This window comes from Salvelinus fontinalis, chromosome 33, assembly GCF_029448725.1.
Source record: "Salvelinus fontinalis isolate EN_2023a chromosome 33, ASM2944872v1, whole genome shotgun sequence".
Taxonomy (NCBI): domain Eukaryota; kingdom Metazoa; phylum Chordata; class Actinopteri; order Salmoniformes; family Salmonidae; genus Salvelinus; species Salvelinus fontinalis.
In genome coordinates, this window is record NC_074697.1 from 48,136,389 (window position 1) to 48,158,386 (window position 21,998).

Genomic DNA, 21,998 nt, shown 5'->3' on the forward strand with positions numbered 1-21,998 from the left:
GGCCTAATCGCCCAACAGTGCTGGACCTCGCTAACGCTCGTGGCAGAATGGGAGCAAATCCCTGCTGCAATGTGCCAACATCTAGTGGAAAGCCTTCCCACAAGAGTGGAGTCTGTTATACGAGCAAAGGGGAGGACCAACTCCATATTAAATGGCCATGATTTTGGAATGAGATGTTCGACGAGCAGGTGTCCATGTACTTTTGGTTATATAGTGTACATGGTACCCAAATTCCTACATATAGTCCATGAGACAGACCCCCAAATGTGGGTCCGTCGGGCTCACTTGGTACGATGTTGTCGCAGTGATTTGTTGAAGGTCTACAGTATGTCCCTAGAGTTGGAAAATATGTGACGGCAGTGCAGCATTGGTAGTTCTCTGTGTGTTACTCTTTCAACCCTCTATTCCATTCATTTTCCCCCTCGGGATTTTACCTCATGACAATCAATGTCAGTATACAATAAGTTATTGCTCACTTATACCCTTTAGAAAGTATTCACACCCCTTGACTTATCCACATTTTCTTGTGTTCCAGGCTGAATTTGAAATGGATTACATTTAGATTTTTGGTTACTGGCCTACACACATTCAAAGTGGAATTATGTTTTTAAAAATAAATAAAAAAATGAAAAGCTGAAATGTCTTGAGTCAATAAGTATTCAACCCCTTTGTTATGGCAAGCGCAAATAAGTCCAGGAGTAAAAATGTGCTTAACAAGTCACATAATAAGTTGCATGGACTCACTCTGTGCAATAAGTGTTTAACATGATTTTTGAATGGCTACCTCATCCCTGTACCCCACACATAAAAGTATCTGTAAGGTGCCTCAGTCAAGCAGTGAATTTCAAACAGATACAACCACAAAGACCCGAGAGGTTTTCCAATGCCTCACAAAGGGCACCTATTGGTAGATGTGTAAAAATAAAAATAGCAGACATTGAATATCCCTTTGAGCATGGGGAAGTTATTACACTTTGGATGGTGTCTCAACCATACAAAGTGTAATTAAAAACATCACCATGCTCAAAGGGATATTCAATGTCTGCTATTTTTATCCTGTCACTACAAAGATAAAGACGTCCTTCCTAACTCCATTACCAGAGAGGAAGGAACCCGCTCAGGGATTTCACCATGTGGCCAATGGTGACTTTAAAAAACAGTTCGAGTTTAATGGCTGTGGTAGGAGAAAACTGAGGACGGATTACCATTGTTGTTACTCCACAATACTAACCTAATTGACAGAGCGAAAAGGAAGCATGTACAAAAAAAAAAACATTCATCCTGTTGGCACTAAAATACTACTGCAAAAAATGTGGCAAAGCAATTAACTTTTTGTCCTGAATGCAAAATGTTATGTTTGGACCAAATCCAATTCACCTTTCAGCAGGACATTAAGCTAAAACAAAAAAGGCCAAATCTACACTGGAGATGCTTACCAAGAAGCAAGGGAATGTTCCTGACTGCCCGAGTCAAAGTTTTGACTTAAGTCTACTTGAAAATCTATGACCTTAAAATGGTTGTCTAGCAAGTATCAACAACCAATTTGACAGAGCCAGAAGAATTTTCAAAATAGTAAAAAGGGCAAATGTTGTACAATCCAGGTGTGGAAAGCCTTTATAGACTTACCCGGAAAGACTCACATCTGTAATCGCTGCCAAAGGTACTTCTAAAAAGTATTGACTCAGGGGTGTGAATACTTATATAAGGGAGAAATGTAATGCATTTCATGTTCAATAAATTTGCAAAAAAATTGGGGAATTGTGTGTAGGTGGGTGAGGGAACACATTTATTCAATACATTTTTGAATTCAGGCTGTAACACAACATATAGAATAAGTTAAGGGGTATTAATACTTTCTGAAGGCATTGGAAAGCAGCTTCACAGCTATCCATCAAACGTTTTTGTGATGTTCAGGTCAACAGAACTTTGACCTCTTTAGAGTACATATCAGAATGACCTGTATAAAATGGCTTTAAAAAGGAAAAACTCACACCAGCTACAACTATTGTTTACGAATCACCCATATTGTGCCATTGACATCAGAATATTGGAAGCTTAGCCAGATAATGAGGCATCTCTGTTTTTGGATTGTAACTTCGGTGATAGAAGCACCAAATTGCACACACACGGCTATAGCGGGGTTTTAAAAAGATGTATAGATACACAGCCATCACAGAATTTACGCATTAACCCCACAGAAGTTTCCCCCCCCCAATATGACCACCCTAGGGCCAGACGATACCAATATTGCAATACTTATTAGTATCGTGGCAAGTAAACAAAACACGAAGCGGATTAAACGGAAAACAGCCCTAATGTTGGGCATAAACATCATTATGTTGTCATCCAGAGTCCCATTATTCATTTCCCAAGCTATAGCACACAATATTTTACATACAGCAGGTTTTTAAAGGACTAAAAAGAGTTGTCTGCTTCGCGTTTTCATTTTTGCCATGCAAAAATATTGTGATATCGTTCCAGCCCTACTAACAACTCAATGGGGTCTTATTGGACAATTTCGCACGACCATACCTGTATGAAATGTAATTGTAGTTTGCCCAGAAATATTTCATAGTGATGTAGGAAACACAACCGAATGAGCCAAGTGTGCCAGATAAATATGTTAAATTATTAGGGCTGTCAAACAATTAAAAATCGAGTTAACGGCATTAGTTAATCGTGATTACTCACAATTTGGCCCTAAATAAAATATTTTTTTCCATTTCAAAAGCAGTGCATTGAGTTAGATACAATCAAAGCAATGTATGACTATCTATCTATCTATCTATCTATACGCCTCTGTAAACTGGTCATCTCTGTGTACCTGTCTCAACTGGTTGATGCTTATTTATAAAACCCTCTTAGGCCTCACTCCCCACTATCTGAGATATCTACTGCAGCCCTCATCCTCCACATACAACACCCGTTCTGCCAGTCACATTCTGTTAAAGGTCCCCAAAGCACACACATCCCTGGGTCACTCCCCTTTTCAGTTCGCTGCAGCTAGCGACTGGAACGAGCTGCAACAAACACTCAAACTGGACAGTTTTATCTCAATCTCTTCATTCAAAGACTCAATCATGGACACTCTTGCTGACAGTTGTGGCTGCTTTGCGTGATGTATTGTTGTCTCAACCTTCTTGCCCTTTGTGCTGTTGTCTGTGGCCAATAATGCTTGTTCCATGTTTTATGCTGCTACCATATTGTGTTGCTACCACACTGTTATGCTGTGTTGCTGCCTTGCTATCTTAGTTCTCTCTTTATGTAGTGTTGTCTCTCTTGTTGTGATGTGCGTTTTGTCCTGTATTTATTTTTGTATTTTTAATCCCAGGCCCTTGTCCCCGCAGGAGACCTTTTGGTAGGCCGTCATTGTAAATAAGAATTTGTTCTTAACTGACTTGCCTAGTTAAATAAATAGAAATAAATTGTAAAATACAGAAAAACAAAAATGATCTACATCAGAATGTTTTAATAGCATTTTCACCATAAACAACAAAAGTCACTAACATACAGCTAGCCATTAATGCTCCCAATGTGTAAGCAGGCCTTTAAATATGGTTAAGTACTCCCTCATCAATTTTCTTGAAGTTTAACACATGTGCACAGCACACACACAACCTTTAAGTACTGCTAAAACGTCAGGCATTCTAAATTAGTGTGAATATAGGGTGAAAAAAAGATTTGTCTCTATGGATACAAACAATGAGCTTTTAAACTTGTCCAACAATGTTATGAAAACACTGTCCGTATCTACCCATAGTGAGTCCTAAATAGTAGGCTATTACGTTTAATAGTATGTGACATTTAGAAAATCAAGTGCATTATAAATGCCCGGATGTCACTCATCTTGGCTTTGACAACAGTTGATCAATTAGATATGGGGATGTGCTACCGAAACCAACAAATAGCGAGAAAACGCAACAACGCAATCACACGACACATTATCAGTATGCAAAAATAGAACGTTTAATAGAATGCGACGTTTCAAAAATGTAGTATGGTTTAAATGCCAGGATGTTATACTCATTTCGGCTCTTGATTTAGTAGAATTAGACGCACACTTTCCCACAATGCATTGGAAGAGGTGGCCTGTGAGTGATTGGCTATTTGAAGAGAACTAAGGCCTAATAACAAAACTAGGCTACTTAATTGGGAAGATCCCCGAAGCATCTGCAGTGGTCTTCAAATGTAGGCCAAGTAGTTTTTGCTCTCCTTAAAATTATTGAGTATTGCATCGTAGGCTACATCTTTAAAAATAAGTATGTACATTTATTTTTTTTACTCAGTGGATTTCTGTTCTCACTAAAAAGTGTTTTGTTCTCCTGGTTTTCGTCAGAGCATTTAAAAACGAAATACTAAATTATTTCTGCGTTATTGATGTCATGCTAAAATCAGGTCTTTGGATTTGAACATGTGGATTGTTTTAGTTGTATGCTATGCTACCCATTTCATGGTTTCATTTATGGATCAAGCCTTGGCAATCATTCTGATCTCATTCCCAATGATCAGTGCTTTAGTTTATTATGTAGATGTCCAGCGGTTCTGAATTTAAAATCAAATTTGTCACATACATGTGTTAAACAGATGTTATTGCAGGGGTAGCGAAATGCTTGTGTTTCTAGCTACAACAGTGCAGTAATATCTAACAATACACAATCTAAAGTAAATGGGAAAAAGAAAAATCAGCCAAGACCTCACGAAAAAAAATGGTAGACCTCCAGACGTCTGGTTCTTCCTTGGGAGCAATTTCCAAACGCCTGAAGGTACCACGCTCATCTGTACAAACAATAGTACGCAAGTATAAACACCATGGGACCACGCAGCCGTCATACCGCTCAGGAAGGAGACGCGTTCTGTCTCCTAGAGATGAACGTACCTTGGTGCGAAAGGTGCAAATCAATCCAAGAACAGCAAAGGACCTTGTGAAGATGCTGGAGGAAACAAGTACAAATGTATTGATATCCACAGTAAAACAAGTCCTATAATCGACATAAGCTGAAAGGCCGCTCAGCAAGAAAGAAGCCAATGCTCCAAAACCGCCATAAAAAAAGGAAGACTACGGTTTGCAACTGCACATAGGGACAAGGATTGTACTTTTTGGAGAAATGTCCTCTGGTCTGATGAAACAAAAATAGAACTGTTTGGACATAATGAGCATCGTTATGCCAAAGAACACCATCCCAACCATGAAGCACAGGGTGGCAGCATCATGTTGTCAGGGTGCTTTGCTGCAGGAGGGACTGGTGCACTTCACAAAATAGATGGAATCATGAGTGTGGAAAATGATGAGATGTTGCTTCAATATATCCACAAGACATCAGACAGGAAGTTAAAGCTTGGTCGCAAATGGGTCTTCCAAATGTACAATGATCCCAAGCATACTTCCAAAGTTGTGGCAAAATGGCTTAAGGACAACAAAGTCAAGGTATTGGAGTGGCCATCACAAAGCCCTGACCTCAATACTATAGAAAATTTGTGGGTGTAACCGTATAACTTTAGTACGTCCCCTCGCCCCGACCTCGGGCGCGAACCAGGGACCCTCTGCACACATCAACAACAGTCACCCACAAAGCGTCGTTACCCATCGCTCCACAAAAGCTGCGGCCCTTGCAGAGCAAGGGGCACCACTACATCTAGGTTTCAGCGCAAGTGACGTAACTGATTGAAACGCTACTAGCGCGTACCCGCTAACTAGCTAGCCATTTCACATCCGTTACATGGGCAGAACTGAAAAAGTATGTGCGAGCAAGGAGGCCTACAAACCTGACACAATTACACCAGCTCTGTCAGGAAGAATGGGCCAAAATTCACCCAACTTATTGTGGGGAGCTTTTGGAAGGCTACCCAAAACATTTGACCCAAGTTAAACAATTTAAAAGCAATGCTACCAAATACTAATTGAGTGTATGTAAACTTCTGACCCACTGGGAATGTGATGAAAGAAATAAAAGCTGAAATAAATAATTCTCTCTACTATTATTCTGACATTTCACATTCTTAAAATAAAGTGCTGATCCTAACTGACCTAAGACAGGGTATTTTTACGAGGATGAAATGTCAGGAATTGTGAAAAACTGAGTATAAATGTATTTGGCTATGGTGTACAGTATATAAACTTCTGACTTCAACTGTATATAGGGCAGCAGCCTCTAATGTGCTAGTGATGTCTATTTAACTGTCTGATGGCCTTGAGATTGAAAAACAGCTTCTATCTCCCGGTTTCAGCTTTGATGCACCTGTACTGACCTCGCCTTCTGGATGATGGCGGGGTCAGCAGGCAGTGGCTTGGGTAGTTGTTGTCTCTTATCTTTTTGGCCTTCCTGTGACATCAGGCGCTGTAGATGTCCTGGAGGGCAGGTAGCTTGCCCCCGGTGATGTGTTGGGTAGACCGCACCACCCTCTGGAGAGCCCTGCAGTGCAGGCGGTGCAGTTGCTGTACCAGGCGGTGATAGAGCCCGACAGGATGCTCTCAATTAAAGGTTGACTGATTAAAATCGGAATGGCTGATTAATTTAGGGCCAATTTCAAGTTTATAACAATCGAAAATCGGCATTTTTGGACACCGATCACATTGCACTCCACGAGGAGACTGCGTGGCAGGCTGACTACCAGTTATGCGAGTGCAGCAAGGAGCCAAGGTAAGGTGCTAGCTAGCATTAAACGTATCCTATAAAAAACAATCAATCTTAACATAATCACTAGTTAACTACACATGGTTGAGGATATTGCTAGTTTATCTAGCTTGTCCTGCGTTGCATATAATCAATGTGGTGCCTGTTAATTTCTCATTGAATCACAGCCTACTTCGCCAAACGGGTGATTTAACAAGCGCATTCCCGAAAAAAGCACTGTCGTTGCACCAATGTGTACCTAACCATAAACATCAACGCCTTGCTTAAAATCAATACACAAGTATATACACTGCTCAAAAAAATTAAGGGAACACTAAAATAACACATCCTAGATCTGAATGAATGAAATATTCTTATTAAATACTTTTTTCTTTACATAGTTGAATGTGCTGACAACAAAATCACACAAAAATTATCAATGGAAATCAAATTTATCAACCCATGGAGGTCTGGATTTGGAGTCACACTCAAAATTAAAGTGGAAAACCACAATACAGGCTGATCCAACTTTGATGTAATGCCCTTAGAACAAGTCAAAATGAGGCTCATACGTGCCTGTATGACCTCCCTACAATGCCTGGGCTGGCTCCTGATGAGGTGGTGGATGGTCTCCTGAGGGATCTCCTCCCAGACCTGGACTAAAGCATCCGCCAACTCCTGGACAGTCTGTGGTGCAACGTGGCGTTGGTGGATGGAGCGAGACATGATGTCCCAGATGTGCTCAATTGGATTCAGGTCTGGGGAACGGGCGGGCCAGTCCATAGCATCAATACCTTCCTCTTGCAGGAACTGCTGACACACTCCAGCCACATGAGGTCTAGCATTGTCTTGCATTAGGAGGAACCCAGGGCCAACCGCACCAGCATAGGGTCTCACAAGGGGTCTGAGGATCTCATCTCGGTACCTAATGGCAGTCAGGCTACCTCTGGCGAGCACATGGAGGGCTGTGCGGCCCCCCAAAGAAATGCCACCCCACGACTGACCCACCGCCAAACCGGTCATGCTGGAGGATGTTGCAGGCAGCAGAACGTTCTCCACGGCGTCTCCAGACTCTGTCACGTCTGTCACGTGCTCAGTGTGAACCGGCTTTCATCTGTGAAGAGCACAGTGCGCCAGTGGCGAATTTGCCAATCTTGGTGTTCTCTGGCAAATGCCAAACGTCCTGCACGGTGTTGGGCTGTAAGCACAACCCCCACCTGTGGACGTCGGGCCCTCATCCCACCCTCATGGAGTCTGTTTCTGATCGTTTGAGCAGACACATGCACATTTGTGGCCTGCTAGAGGTCATTTTACAGGGCTCTGGCAGTGCTCCTCCTGCTCAAAGGCGGAGGTAGCGGTCCTGCTGCTGGGTTGTTGCCCTCCTACGGCCTCCTCCACGTCTCCTGATGTACTGGCCTGTCTCCTGGTAGCGCCTCCATGCTCTGGACACTATGCTGACAGACACAGCAAACCTTCTTGCCACAGCTCGCATTGATGTGCCATCCTGGACGAGCTGCACTACCTGAGCCACTTGTGTGGGTTGTAGACTCTGTCTCATGCTACCACTAGAGTGAGAGCACCGCCAGCATTCAAAAGTGACCAAAACATCAGCCAGGAAGCATAGGAACTGAGAAGTGGTCTGTGGTCACCACCTGCAGAACCACTCCTTTATTGGGGGTGTCTTGCTAATTGTCTATAATTTCCACCTTTTGTCTATTCCATTTGCACAACAGCATGCGAAATTTATTGTCAATCAGTGTTGCTTCCTAAGTGGACAGTTTGATTTCACAGAAGTGTGATTGACTTGGAGTTACATTGTGTTGTTTAAGTGTTCCCTTTATTTTTTTGAGCAGTGTATTTTTAAACCTGCATATTTAGTTAATATTGCCAGCTAACATGAATTTCTTTTCACTAGGGTTATTGTGTCACTTCTCTTGCGTTCTGTGCAACAGAGTCAGGGTATATGCAGCAGTTTGGGCCGCCTGGCTCGTTGCAAACTGTGTGAAGACTATTTCTTCCTAACAAAGACAGCCAACTTCGCTAAAACGGGGGATGATTTAATCAAAGGCGCATTTTCGAAAAAAGCACAATCATTGCACGAATGTACCTAACCATAAACATCAATGCCCTCCTTAAAATCAATACACAGAAGTATATTAAACTTGGGAAATTGTGTCACTTCTCTTGCGTTCATTGCACGCAGAGTCAGGGTATATGCAACAGTTTGGGCCACCTGGCTGGTTGCGAAATAATTTGCCAGAATTTTACACAATTATGACATAACATTGAAGGATGTGCAATGTATATTTAAGTCCTGAGGTTTGAGATGCACCCAACTGTCCAAATTTTTCTGTGCAATAGCCATTTGATTTGAGAAGTTTTGGTGTGCACTAGACCAATTTATCTAATTTACATACAGTACCAGCCAAGTTGACACACCTACACATTCAAGGGTTTTTCTTTATTTTTTACTATTTTATACATTGTAGAATGATAGTGAAGACATCAAAACTACAAAATAACAAACATGGAATCATGTAGTAACCAAAAAGTTTTAAATCAAAATATATTTTAGATTCTTCAAAATAGCCACCCTTTGCTTTGATGACAGCTTTGCACACTCTTGGCTTTCTCTCAACCTGCTTCACCTGGAATGCTTTTCCAACAGTCTTGAAGGAGTTCCCACATTTTATAAGCACTTGTGTTCTGCTTTTCCTTCACTTTCTGGTCCAACTCATCCCAAACAATCTCAATTGGGTTGAGGTCAGGTGATTGTGGAGGCCAGGTCATCTGATGCAGCACTCCATCACTCTGCTTCTTGGCCGAATAGCCCTTCCACTGCCTGGAGATGTGTTTGGTCATTGTCCTGTTGAAAAACAAAATGATAGTCCCACTAAGCGCAAACCACATGGGATGGCGTATCACTGCAGAATGCTGTGGTAGAAATGCTGGTTAAGTGTGCCTTGAATTATAAATAAATCACTAACAGTGTCACCAGCAAAGCACCCCCACACATCCTCCTCCATGCTTCACAGTGGGAACCACACATGTGAAGATCTGCTCACCTACTCTCACATTTGGACTCATCAGACCAAAAAAAGGACAGATTTCCACCGGTCTAATGCTCATTGCTCGTATTTTCTTGGCCCAAGCAAGTTCCTTATTATTATTGGTGTCCTTTAGTAGTGGTTTCTTTGCAGCAATTTGACCATGGAGGCCTGATTCACACAGTCTCCTCTGAACAGTTGATGGTGAGATGTGTCCATTACTTGAATCGGAGGTGCAGTTAACTCTGAACTTATCCTCTGCAGCAGAAATAACTCTGGGTCTTCCCTTTCAGTGGCGGTCCTCATGAGAGCCAGTTTCATCATAGGTTTTGCCACTCCACTTGAAGAAACTTTCAAATGCTAATGTTCCAAAATTGACTGACCTTCATGTCTTAAAGTAATGTAATTTCTCTTTGCTTATTTGAGCTGTTCTTGCCATAATATGGACTTGGTCTTTTACCAAATAGGACTATCTTCTGTATACCACCCCTACCTTGTCACAACACAACAGATTGGCACAAATGCATTAAGGAGGAAAGAAATTCCACAAATGAAATGAATTCCAGGTAACCACCTCATGAATCTGGTTGAGAAAATGATACATTGGTTACTACATGATTCCATGTGTTATTTCATAGTGCATGTCTTCACTATTATTCTACAATGTAGAAAACAGTTAAAAAAAAAAATAAAAAAAAAATAGAATGATTAGGTATGTCCAAACTTTGACTGGCATTGATGTTCCAGCACTTTGGTTTCACTAATATGTTGAAATGGAACCAAATTAAATCAGTTTCTTTCTTCAGTCCTTAAATAAGATGGATGGGCTATTTGGTCTACTACGGTATAGGTCAAATGTGACAGTCTGCCTATAACCCGCCTGAATAGGCCTATAACTCCATTCCTATTCTTTTCAGAGTTGAGAAATGAATCAAATTGGAAATGAGCTATTAGAAGACTGGTTATTGCGAAGCATGTCTGTTGAATTGGGAAAAATCCACCCGCACTCAGTCCCACACCACATACTCAGCCAATCAGGAGCTGAAACTGCATTGCGGCCGTGGAATACTTTTTACTAAACGGTACATGCTAAATAGTACGCAAAGATTAGTAAATAGTATGCAGTTTAAAAGCTGCAGTATGTAACTTTTTGGGGTGACCCAACCAAATTCACATAGAAATGTGTGTAATAGACCTGTCACTCATTGAAAGTCTAAGAAGTCTAAGAAGTGGTAGATCTGTTCTCTGTGTGCCATTCTTAAGTTTATTTTTTGTCTTACTTTCAGATTTACAATATTTTTGGTTATTGATATATTTCATAGCGGTTTAGATGGTACAATGATTCTCTACACTATACTTGATTGTGACAAGACAAACTGAAATTAAGTGAACTATTCGAATTTTAGCAACCAGGAAATGGCGGAGTGATTTCTGCATAGTGCATCTTTAAGTACAGTATGTAGCATGGGTATTTGGACACAGCCAGTGTAACCATCTCTACTGTTCAGATAACTTTACACTCTCCCTCCCACATCCTCTCTCACTTACTCATGCTCTCACACATTACACCCACTCTTGCATATCTAGCCAACCTTTGTAGTTGCCTTGGGCCGTTATGCTTCTCTATTTTTACAAATGATCTGCCATTTGTCTTACAGGAAGCTAATATGACTGTGTATGCTGATGATTACACTCTACCCATCAGCACCTACAGCTAGCTAGCAAGGAGTCCGAATGGGTAATTAACAAACTGGTCTTAATTACATCTAAAAACCAAAAGCATTGTGTTGGGTTCAAAGCACGCTCTTAGACCTAAACATCAACATGCATGATAGTTATTGAGGGTTGAGGAGAAATTAACAACTTCGCCTTTAAAGAAACATTTGAGTATTAAAAATGCCTATCCACTTGTATAATCTATTTGCATACACTTCAGACATACATACCCCATCAGACATGCCACAATGGCTTTCTTCACAGTACCCAGACCAAAAACAGATTTAATGTGCCACATTTTGTTACGTTAGACTTATTCACAAAATTGATTAAATAAAACATTCTCTGCAATTTACACATACCCCATAATAACAAGCAAAAAAGGCTTAGAATTTTGTGTAAATGTATATAAAATTAAAAAAATTCAAACAGAAATACCTTGTTTCCAGACCCTTTGCTATGAGACTCGAAATTGAGCTCAGGTGCATCCTGTTTCCATTGATCATCCGTGAGATGTTCCTACAACTTGATTGGCGTCCATCTGTGGTAAATTCAATTGATTGGATATGATTTGGAAAAGGCACACAACTTTCTATATAACGTCCCACAGTTGACAGTGAAAAAAAAACAAGTCATGAGGTTGAAGGAATTGTCCATAGAGTTCCAAGACAGGATTGTGTCGAGGCACAGATCTGAGGAAGGGTACCAAGACTCTTCCTAGAGCTGACCGCGCAGCCAAATTGAGCAATCAGGGGAGAAGGACCTTGGTCAGGGAGGTGACCAAGAACCTGATGGTCACTCGGACAGAGCTCTAGAGGTCTTCTGTGGAGATGGGAGACCCTTCCAGAAGGACAACCATCAGGCCTTTATTGTAGAGTGTCCAGACTGAAGCCACCCCTCAGTAAAAGGCATGACAGCCCTCTTGGAGTTTGCCAAAAGGCACCTAAAGACTCAGACCATGAGAAACAAGATTCTCTGGTCTGATGAAACCAAGATTACATTTTTTGGCCAGAATGCCAAGCTTCAGGTCTGGAAGAAACCTGGCACCATCCCTACGGTAAAACACAGTGGTGGCAGCATCATGCTGTGGGGATGTTTTTTTAGCGACATGGACTGGGAGTGTAGTCAGGATCGAGGCAAAGATGAACGGAGCAAAGTACAGAGAGAACCCCTACAGCGCTCAGAACCTCAGACTGGGGGGGGGGGGGGGGGGTTCATCTTCCAACAGTACAACAACCCTACCGACACAGACAAGACAATGCAGGAGTGGCTTCGAGACAAGTCTCGGAATGTCATTGAGAGGCCCAGCCTGAGCCCGGACTTGAACCTGATCAAACATCTCTGGAGAGACCTGAAAATAGCTGTGCAGCAACGCTCCCCATCCAACCTGACAGAGCTTGAGAGGATCTGCAGAGACGAATGGGAGAAACTCCCCAAATACAGGTGTGCCAGGCTTGAAGTGTCATACCCAAGAAGACTCGAGGCTGTAATCGCTGCTTCAACAAAGTACTGAGTAAAGGGTCTGAATACTTATGTAAATGTACAATTTCAGCTTTTTTATTTAACACATTTGCAAATATGTATAATAACCTGTTTTTGCTTTGTCATTATGGGGTATTGTGTGTAGATTGATGAGGGAAAACAATTGAATACATTTTAGATTAAGGCTGTAACGTAACAAAATGTGGGAAAAGTCAAGGGGTCTGAATACACTGTAGAGCCACGTTATCATGGAATGCTCTGCCACCAGAGGTTACTCAGGCAAAAAGCACAGTTTAGCTTTAGAAAACATATTGTATCACAGCACCGCTCCTATTTCGAAATATCAATCATTTAACCGTACTGTAAGAATATGACTATGTATTATAGTGTGTAAATAGTATTTTTGTTGTCTCTTGGTTTCTTTCCAAGTATACAAAACATTAAGAACACCTGCTCTTTCCTTGACAGACTGACCAGGTGAAGCTATGATCCCTTATTGATGTCACTTGTTAAATCCACTTTAAATCAGTGTAACAAAAGATTTAAGTGCATTTGAACAGGGTACGGTAGTAGGTGCCATGCGTACCATTTGTCTCAAGAACTGCAACACTGCTGGGTTTTTCCACGTTCAACAGTTTCTTTGTGTCAAGAATGGTCCACCACCCAAAGGACATCCAGCCAACTTGACACAACTGTGGGAAGCATTGGAGTCAACATGGGCCAGCATCCCTGTGGAACGCTTTTGACACCTTGTAGAGTTCATGCCCCGGTGAATTAAATCGGTTCTGAGGGAAGGGGTGGGGGGGAGGAACTCAATTATAGAAAGGACTTAATGTTTGGTATACTCAGTGTATGAGGAATAAGTTGCCATTTGAGACAAAGGCAAGCTAGCTTGGGGGGTTCATTCAAGCTGTTGGGACAGACCAAATAAACAATCTCTCACTGATGGGAGTGTGCAAGCCCGGCCTGCATCATCGTGACCGATCCCAGACATTTTTCCCCCAAAAATGAGACATTCCCAGTTGATCGTCTTCCAAAGGAAGGACTGATGCTCTATTATATTCCACCAGCGCCATGGGGTGGGAGAGTGAGGTTGCTCCCTGAAGTGAAACTCTAGGGAGGTTTCCCCTTTCATTCAAGGTAACGTTACACTTGTTTTCACATTAGGTAGTCTTAGTCTAGAGACTTAAAAATAAAAGAGTTAGAATATGATGCCCTACTTGTTTTAATGTAATCATTACCTTATCAGTTTGGTCAAAGCTCTCATTAAAGCACTGTTATGATGGCTCTAGTTCTGTTGTTATCTTATCCGCTATGTCTGGGTAATTCTGAATGAATAACTGATCGTCTTGTGCCAGAACAGGAGAGTTCAATGTAAGACAGTGGTCTTTTGAGATGATTCTACAAACTTTGGCAATTGCATCCACCTTTTTTGTGAAATGGCATTTTTGTGAATCTGCTGATACATATCAGGGTCAAGTGCTTGCTTGAAGAATGGCTCCGGAGGGGATGGCTGCCATTTTACAGGCTCCTAACCAATTGTGCTATTTGTGTGTTTTTCACATTGTTTGTAACTTATTTTGTACATAATGTTGCTGCAACTGTCTCTTATGACCAAAAATAACTTCTGGATATCAAATGAGCGATTACTCACCTCGAGTCTGACATGAAGGATATAATGTTGCTCCCGGACAAAGCCCAAATCCCTGTCATTCACATGAAGAAAATACAGGGGGCGCAGATCAGGGTGCCTTGAGAGAATTAGTTGGCGAGTGGGTTACCGGCCTCTACCATCCGTTATATTGGCCAACGTGCAATCACTGGACGAGCTCCGTTTGAGACTATCCTACCAATGGGACATTAAAAAAGGTAATAACTTATGTTTCACAGAGTCGTGGCTGAACGATGACAAGGATAATATACAGTTGGCTGGGCTTTCCGTGCATTGGCAGGACAGAACAGCAACGTCCGGTAAGACGAGAAGGGGGGGGGGGGTCTATTTGTCAATGACAGCTGGTGCAAGATTGCCCAAATTAAATTAAAGGTAGTCTTGAGGTATTGCTCGCCTGACGTAGAGAACTACACAAGCTGTAGACCACACTATCTATATTTTTCGTAGCCGTCCATTTACCGCCACAAACCGACACTGGCACTAAAAACCGCACGCAACGAGTTTTCTAATTTCTACCAGCATGTCACATGTGCAACGTACAAATCTCTCCCCCGCCCTCCATTTGGCAAATCTGACCATAATTCTATCCTCCTTATTCCGGCTTACAAGCAAAAACTAAAGCAGGAAGTACCAGTGACTCACTCAATACGGAAGTGGCCAGATGACATGGACGCTACAGGACTGTTTTGCTAGCACGGACTGGAATATGATCTGGGATTCATCCAATGGCATTGAGGAGTATACCACCTCAGTCACCGGCTTCATCAATAAGGGCATCGACGATGACGTCCCCACAGTGACCGTACGTACATATCCCAACCAGAAGCTATGGATTACAGGCAACAGCCGCACTGAGTTAAAGGCTAGAGCTGCCGCTTTCAAGGAGCAAGACACTATTCTGGAAGCTAATAAGAAATCTTGCTATGCCCTCAAACAAACCACCAAAAAGACAAAGCTTCAATACAGGACTAAGATTGACTCCTACTACACCGGCTCTGATGCTCGTCAGATGTAGCAGGGTTTGCAAACTATTACGGACAACAAAGGGAGACCCAGTCGCGAGCTGCTCAGTGACGCTAGCATTCCAGACAGGCTAAATGCCTTTTATCCTCGCGTCGAGGCAAGTAACACTGAAGCATACATGAGAATACCAGCTGTTCATGATAACTGTGTGATCACGCACTCTATAGCTGACCTTTAAAACAGGTCAACATTCACAAGGCCGCGGGCCAGACAGATTACCAGGATGTGTACTCAGATGTGTACTCAGCTGGCAAGTGTCTTCACTGACATTTTTAATCTCTCCCTGACCAAGTCTGTAATACCTACATGTTTCAAGCAGACCATTATAGTCCCTGTGCCTAGGAAAGTGAAGGTAACCTGCCTAAATGACTACCAACCCGTAGCACTCATGTCGGTAGCCATGAAGTGCTTTGAAAGTCTGGTCGTGGCTCACAACACCATCATCCAGGAAACCCTAGACCCACTCCAATTCGCATACCGCCCCAACAGATTAACAGATTACGTAATCTCAATCCCACTCCACACAGACTGCCCTTTCCCACCTGCACAAAAGGGACACCTATGTGAGAATGCTGTTCATTGACTACAGCGCAGCATTCAACACCATAGTGCCCACAAAGCTCATCACTAAGCTAAGGACCCTAGGACTAATCACCCTCTGCACCTGGATCTTGGACTTCCTGACGGGCCACCCCCAGATGGTAAGGGTAGGCAACAACACAAATGCCACGCTGATCCGCAACACAGGGGCCCCTCAGGAATGTGTGCTTAGTCCCCTCCTGTCCACCCATGACTCCGTGGCTAAGCATGACTCCAAAACCATCATTAAGTTAGCTGACGACAACGGTGGAAGGCCTGATCAACTACAACAATGAGACAGCCTATAGGGAAGTCAGAGACCTGGCAGTGTGGTGCCAGGTCAACAACCTCTCCCTCAACGTGAGCAAGACAAAGGAGATGATCGTGACCTACAGGAAAAAGAGGACCGAACACGCCCTCATTCACATCGACGGGGCTGTAGTGGAGGGGGGGGTCGAGAGTTTCAAGTTCCTTGGTGTCCACATCACCAACAAACTATCATGGTCCAAACACACCAAGATAGTCGTGAAGAGGGCACGACAACACCGTTCCCTCTCAGGGGACTGAAAATATTTGGCATGGGTCCCCAGATCCTCAAAAAGTTCTACAGCTGCACCATCGAGAGCATCACCACCGGGTATGGCAACTGCTCGGCCTCCGACCATAAGGCGCTACAGAGGGTAGTGCGAATGGCCCAGTACATCACTGGGGCCAAGCTTCCTGCCATCTTGGACCTATATACACTAGGCAGTGTCAGAGGAAGGACCAAAAAAATTGTCACAGACTCCAGTCACCCAAGTCATAGATTGTTCTCTCTGCTACCGCACGGCAAGCAGTACCGGAGTGCCAGGTCTAGGTCCAAAAGGCTCCTTAACAGCTTCCACCCCCAAGCCATAAGACTGCTTTATAATTAACCTGTCTAGGATCAGCGTGGCGCTAGCGGCACTCCCCCCCCCCCCCCACTGAAAAACCAGTGCCGCGAAATTCAAAAAAAATATTTTTTTTAAATATTTAACTTTCACACATTAAAGTCCAATACAGCTAATGAAAGACACAGATCTTATGAATCCAGTCAACATTTCCGATTTTTAAAATGTTTTACAGGGAAGACACAATATGTAAAGATGTACATCTATTACCTAAAAACACATTAGCATAATCCACCATCTTTTATTTGTCCACCAACACCAGTAGCCATCACCAATTCGGCTAAACTAAGATATTTATAGCCCCTAACCAACAAAAAAACTCATTAGATGACAGTCTGATAACATATTTATGGTATGGGATAGGTTTTGTTAGAAAAAAGTGCATATTTCAGGTATATGGCATAGTTTACAATTGCACCCACCGTCACAAATGGACTAGAATAATTACAATGAGCAACGTGTTTACCTAACTACTAATCATCAAACATTTCGTAAAAATACACAGCATACACGAATCGAAAGACACAGAACCTGTGAATACAGACAATATTTCAGATTTTCTAAGTGTCTTACAGCGAAAACACAATAAATCGTTATATTAGCTTAGCACATAGCAATTAGCAGCCCAGCATTGATTCTAGCCAAAGTGAGCGATAAAAGTCAACATCGCCAAAAGATATTAATTTTTTCACTAACCTTCTCAGAATTCTTCCGATGACACTCCTGTAACATCACATTACAACATGCATATACAGTTTGATCGAAAATGTTTATATTTAGCCACCAAAATCATGGTTAGACAATGTGAAATGTAGACAAGCTGGTCAGAAAATGTCCTTGCGCCACTTAGACAGTGATCTACTCTTATACATAAATACTCATAAACGTGACAAAAAAATATAGGGTGGACAGGGATTGATAGACAATTTAATTCTTAATACAATTGCGTTATTACATTTTTTAATTTATCCTTACTTTTCAATACAGTTTGCGCCAAGCGAAGCTACGTCAAAAAACATGGCGTCCTAAGCCACTAAAATGTTTCGACAGAAACACGATTTATCATAATAAAAATGTCCTACCTTGAGCTGTTCTTCCATCAGTATCTTGGGCAAAGGATCCTTTCTTGGGAGAAATCGTCTTTTGGTGGAAAGCTGTCCTCTTGCCATGTGGAAATGTCAACTGCGTTCGGGATGAACTGAAAAGCATGCCCAACTTTTCACATCGTTGCAAAAATAAATGTCCCAAAATCGCACTAAACGGATATAAATTGCTATAAAACGCTTTAAATTAACTACCTTATGATGTTTTTAACTCCTATAACGAGTGAAAAGATGACCGGAGAAATATAACAGGCTAAACTAACGCTTGGAACAGGTGCGCGCCGATGTCCTCTAGGCGCATGACGCAGCTCCCAAAGAATGACTAGCTTCAGGGTTTTTTCATTTGTAGGGCCTGTGAACGCGCAATCGACCCCATTGGAATCGTCATCACGTAAAGGCATCCAGGGGAAGACGTAAGAAGTGTCCGTATAGTCATAGCAACGACAGTGCCCTTTTAACTGACTTCAGAAAAGTGGCCAACATTTCTCAAATCTGACTCCATGTCAGGGAAATTGCTGTAGAATGGGCTCTGTTCCACTTAGAGACAAAATTTCAACTCCTATAGAAACTATAGACTGTTTTCTATCCAATAATAATAATAATATGCATATTGTACGATCAAGGATTTTGTGGGAAGCCGTTTCAAAAATTTGCCAAATTAGCATAAATAGTCTAAACAGCGCCCCCATCCCTAACAGGTTAAATCAAATGGCCACCCAGACTATTTGCATTGACACCCTTCCCCCTTTGTTTTTACACTGCTGCTACTCTGTGTTTATCTATGCATAGTCACTTTACCCCTACCTACATGTACAAATTACCTCGACTAACCTGTACCCCCACACATTGACTCGGTAGTGGTACACCCTGTATATAGCTGCATTATTGTTATTGTGTTATTTTTTCATTGTAGTTTTTATTTTATTTAGTACATATTTTCTTAACCATTTGCTTGAAACTGCATTGTTGGTTAAAGGCTTGTAAATAAGCATTTCACACCTGTTGTATTCGATCATGGGTAAATTCATCCCCAGTATACACATTCCGGCTGTTTTTATGTACATGGAGAATAAGAATAATCCATTCCAGCAGAATGAGGTGTGGTTTGTTAGGTAGCCATATAATTTCACCACAGGTACACGTTAGTGTAAATGTTCAGTTCATCCCCCCTCTTCTTATCATGGAATGACTCATTCCGATTCTCATAGTTGTACTGATCCCATAGATTACAGAACTCCTGTTCCCACAACCCATGCCAACTCATGTGGATTTTGGCACAAGGCTAGGACTGATAATAACAGCAGCTGCACACCTAGCTGGCTGGTCCCGTGAACACATTCTAAACAGCAACAGAGCCATTCATATATCTACTCTGTCCGTGTACTGCTACCCATTGTTTGATAACCCCCTGTTTCAGCGTTTTCCTTTCCTCGTGCGGCTCTGAGCAGTAAATTCTGCATGGCAGCTTGAAGTCAGTTGATCCAACTTTCCATAAATCTTTGAGATAGTGTTAGATGAGAACCACATGTAAACGGGATAGAGAGGCAGGTCTCCGAGTGGAACTGATCAAACAGAGGGGAGAAAAAAAACCTGTGCCTGAAGCTAATTTAGCTAAACTGTGTGTGCTGTGAACCAGGCTTCACCACTATGGTGTGATGTGCTCAGAGATGTGTCGTCACCGATTTGGCGACGTGCCGGCCCCTCCTTTCATCAAAATGAGCTATTTGGTTTGTGACCCATACCCCGATCAAAAAGGTCAGACATGCCCACTTAATCCTAGAAAATCTCCCCCTTCACTTCTTGCCAGGCTGTCAGTTTCTGTGGGACTGCAACAATCACAGACGCATGCCTTTGGTCTATGTCTGAGAGCCTAGTGCACAGGACCAGAGGTACTCTGGGAACAGGCTGCGTGTTGTTTGCTGGTTCACTATACACACCGAACCACTGGTTCTCAACCTCTGGCCCATGTACCAGCACCGGTCCCTTATAGTTAGCCAACACTGGTTTAGGCATAGTCAATTATTTTGTTTAATGTAGCCACTTCATTTAATGTAACTGGTCCTGCGAGAAAGAAGGACCGTAGCTTTCCAGTCCATGTTACATCAAAGGTTGTGAACCACTGGAGTCGATGGACGCCCTTGCTCTCAGACTAGGCCCGTCTATGTTGATGGGACTGAGCAGGCTCAGAGTAAAGGCATGAGTTGTATTGCAGAGGAGTAGGAATAGCATTCCTAAACCAATCATTACAGGTGAGCGCCTAATTCAATAATCAGTTTGTGCCACCTAACATTATCCACTCATGCATGCTGAGGAATTTACCAGCATGAGGAGAGGAGGGCCCATGACCAGGGAGTCAAGTCATCAGCACTGAAATGACACAGGCTAGACTAACACTGTTAGTCTATGCTATGATATACTGTTTTCTGAATTGGTTGCATGGAGATAAGTCTGCATTCTGCATTGCCCCTGATCTGTATTGCCCCTGATCAGCCTGGCAACATATGTAGCCATTGGGTAATAAGCCAACCGTACACAAAACAGTAAAGGCATAGGGAAAAACACATTTGAATCCACTCACCTGTTTGAAGTCAGCGACAAATGTTATGAGAGTTCCATCTCCCTGTTTGAACTCAAGTGTGATGGAGTCTTTTTCACTGTCTGCTTCTAGAACTTCCTCTGTGATTTGTCCATCAGCTAAACGAACTCGAACCTTCAGCTCTGAACAAAGTCCAAACGTTGTTAAAAATATTAGTGCCCAGAGAAATGCATTTATCCGAGCTGAAACCGGTAGAACACAACTCCCAAACATTCCAGAAGACGCAGAACTGAACTTGACAGAGGAAAAATACTAAAGTCCAGGTGAAATCCAACGGTCTCTATTCAATATCACTAGCTAATTATTTAGTTGCATTTCCGTTTCAGATAGCCCATTTGCTATTTATTCTTTGTAAAAAATAAAATAATGAAATCCAAGCAATTGTTCGTCTTCCATACCTTTAAACTAGAATTCATGACGTGAGTGATGTATTTTGTACGAACATTAACGCGACACCATACGCGTAGGTAAACCCACCTCGATTAAAACCTCAATCTCGGCTTTTCATTTCACAGCTACTTTGTAACCATTACAAAACTTTACCCAGCCCGACTTCCATGCATATCAGAATCATACGCGATGTAGTATACCACACACTCTCTCTTGACCGTAACACAGCACGTTACTTCGTATTCTGCTTTCTGTTTTTATCCTCGTATTTTTTTTTCTTCTATTTTCTCATTCAGTCCCGTCACTTCCTTCGGTATCCAAACTACTGCAGAGTAGGCTACTTGCATGGCCTCGAAACTTTCAGCGACGGCGCTGTAAATTCAACGAGCGTTGTAAACTCTTAAAGGCACACCACCATCGAAATGTAGCACAGGGGCATGTAATGATTTGGTTGTGATCCAACAAGAAAATCCAAGCTTGCACAATAGATTTATGCCACAAGATAAGGTAAACTGAATATTTATAATAACATATTTTGTTATTGTGAAACATTGCTGCCACTACTGCACAAGAAGATCGGCCTACTGCAGTTGTTATAATAGTTTGTGTGACAGTGATTGTGTGAATAGGATTATGGATTCTAATTCACCTAATCAAAATAGTCCCTCTTCTTTTCTGAATTGAGATATGGAGTTGTATAAAAGTTGTGACTAAAAATATCTTATGATTTAAAACAATTTAAAAGAACAGAGACATTGTTTTTATTTGTGCTTATAAACTCTGTAACCCAATGTCATACATTATTTATGAGACCATTGAATCATAGCTTGTGAGCTTCAGATAATTACTA

The 21,998-nt window shown here is 42.0% G+C and overlaps 1 protein-coding gene across 1 annotated transcript in view; it reads right to left on the reverse strand.

Moving 5' to 3' along the window:
* Positions 1-21,536, reverse strand: part of LOC129832433 (out at first protein homolog) — a 36,443-nt gene extending 14,907 nt beyond the window's left edge. The window contains exon 1 of the mRNA XM_055896497.1: positions 20,741-21,536. Coding sequence (XP_055752472.1) covers positions 20,741-20,971 — 231 coding nt within the window. The 5' untranslated portion in view covers positions 20,972-21,536. The remainder of the gene's footprint in view (positions 1-20,740) is intronic.
* Between the last annotated feature and the right edge of the window lie 462 nt (positions 21,537-21,998).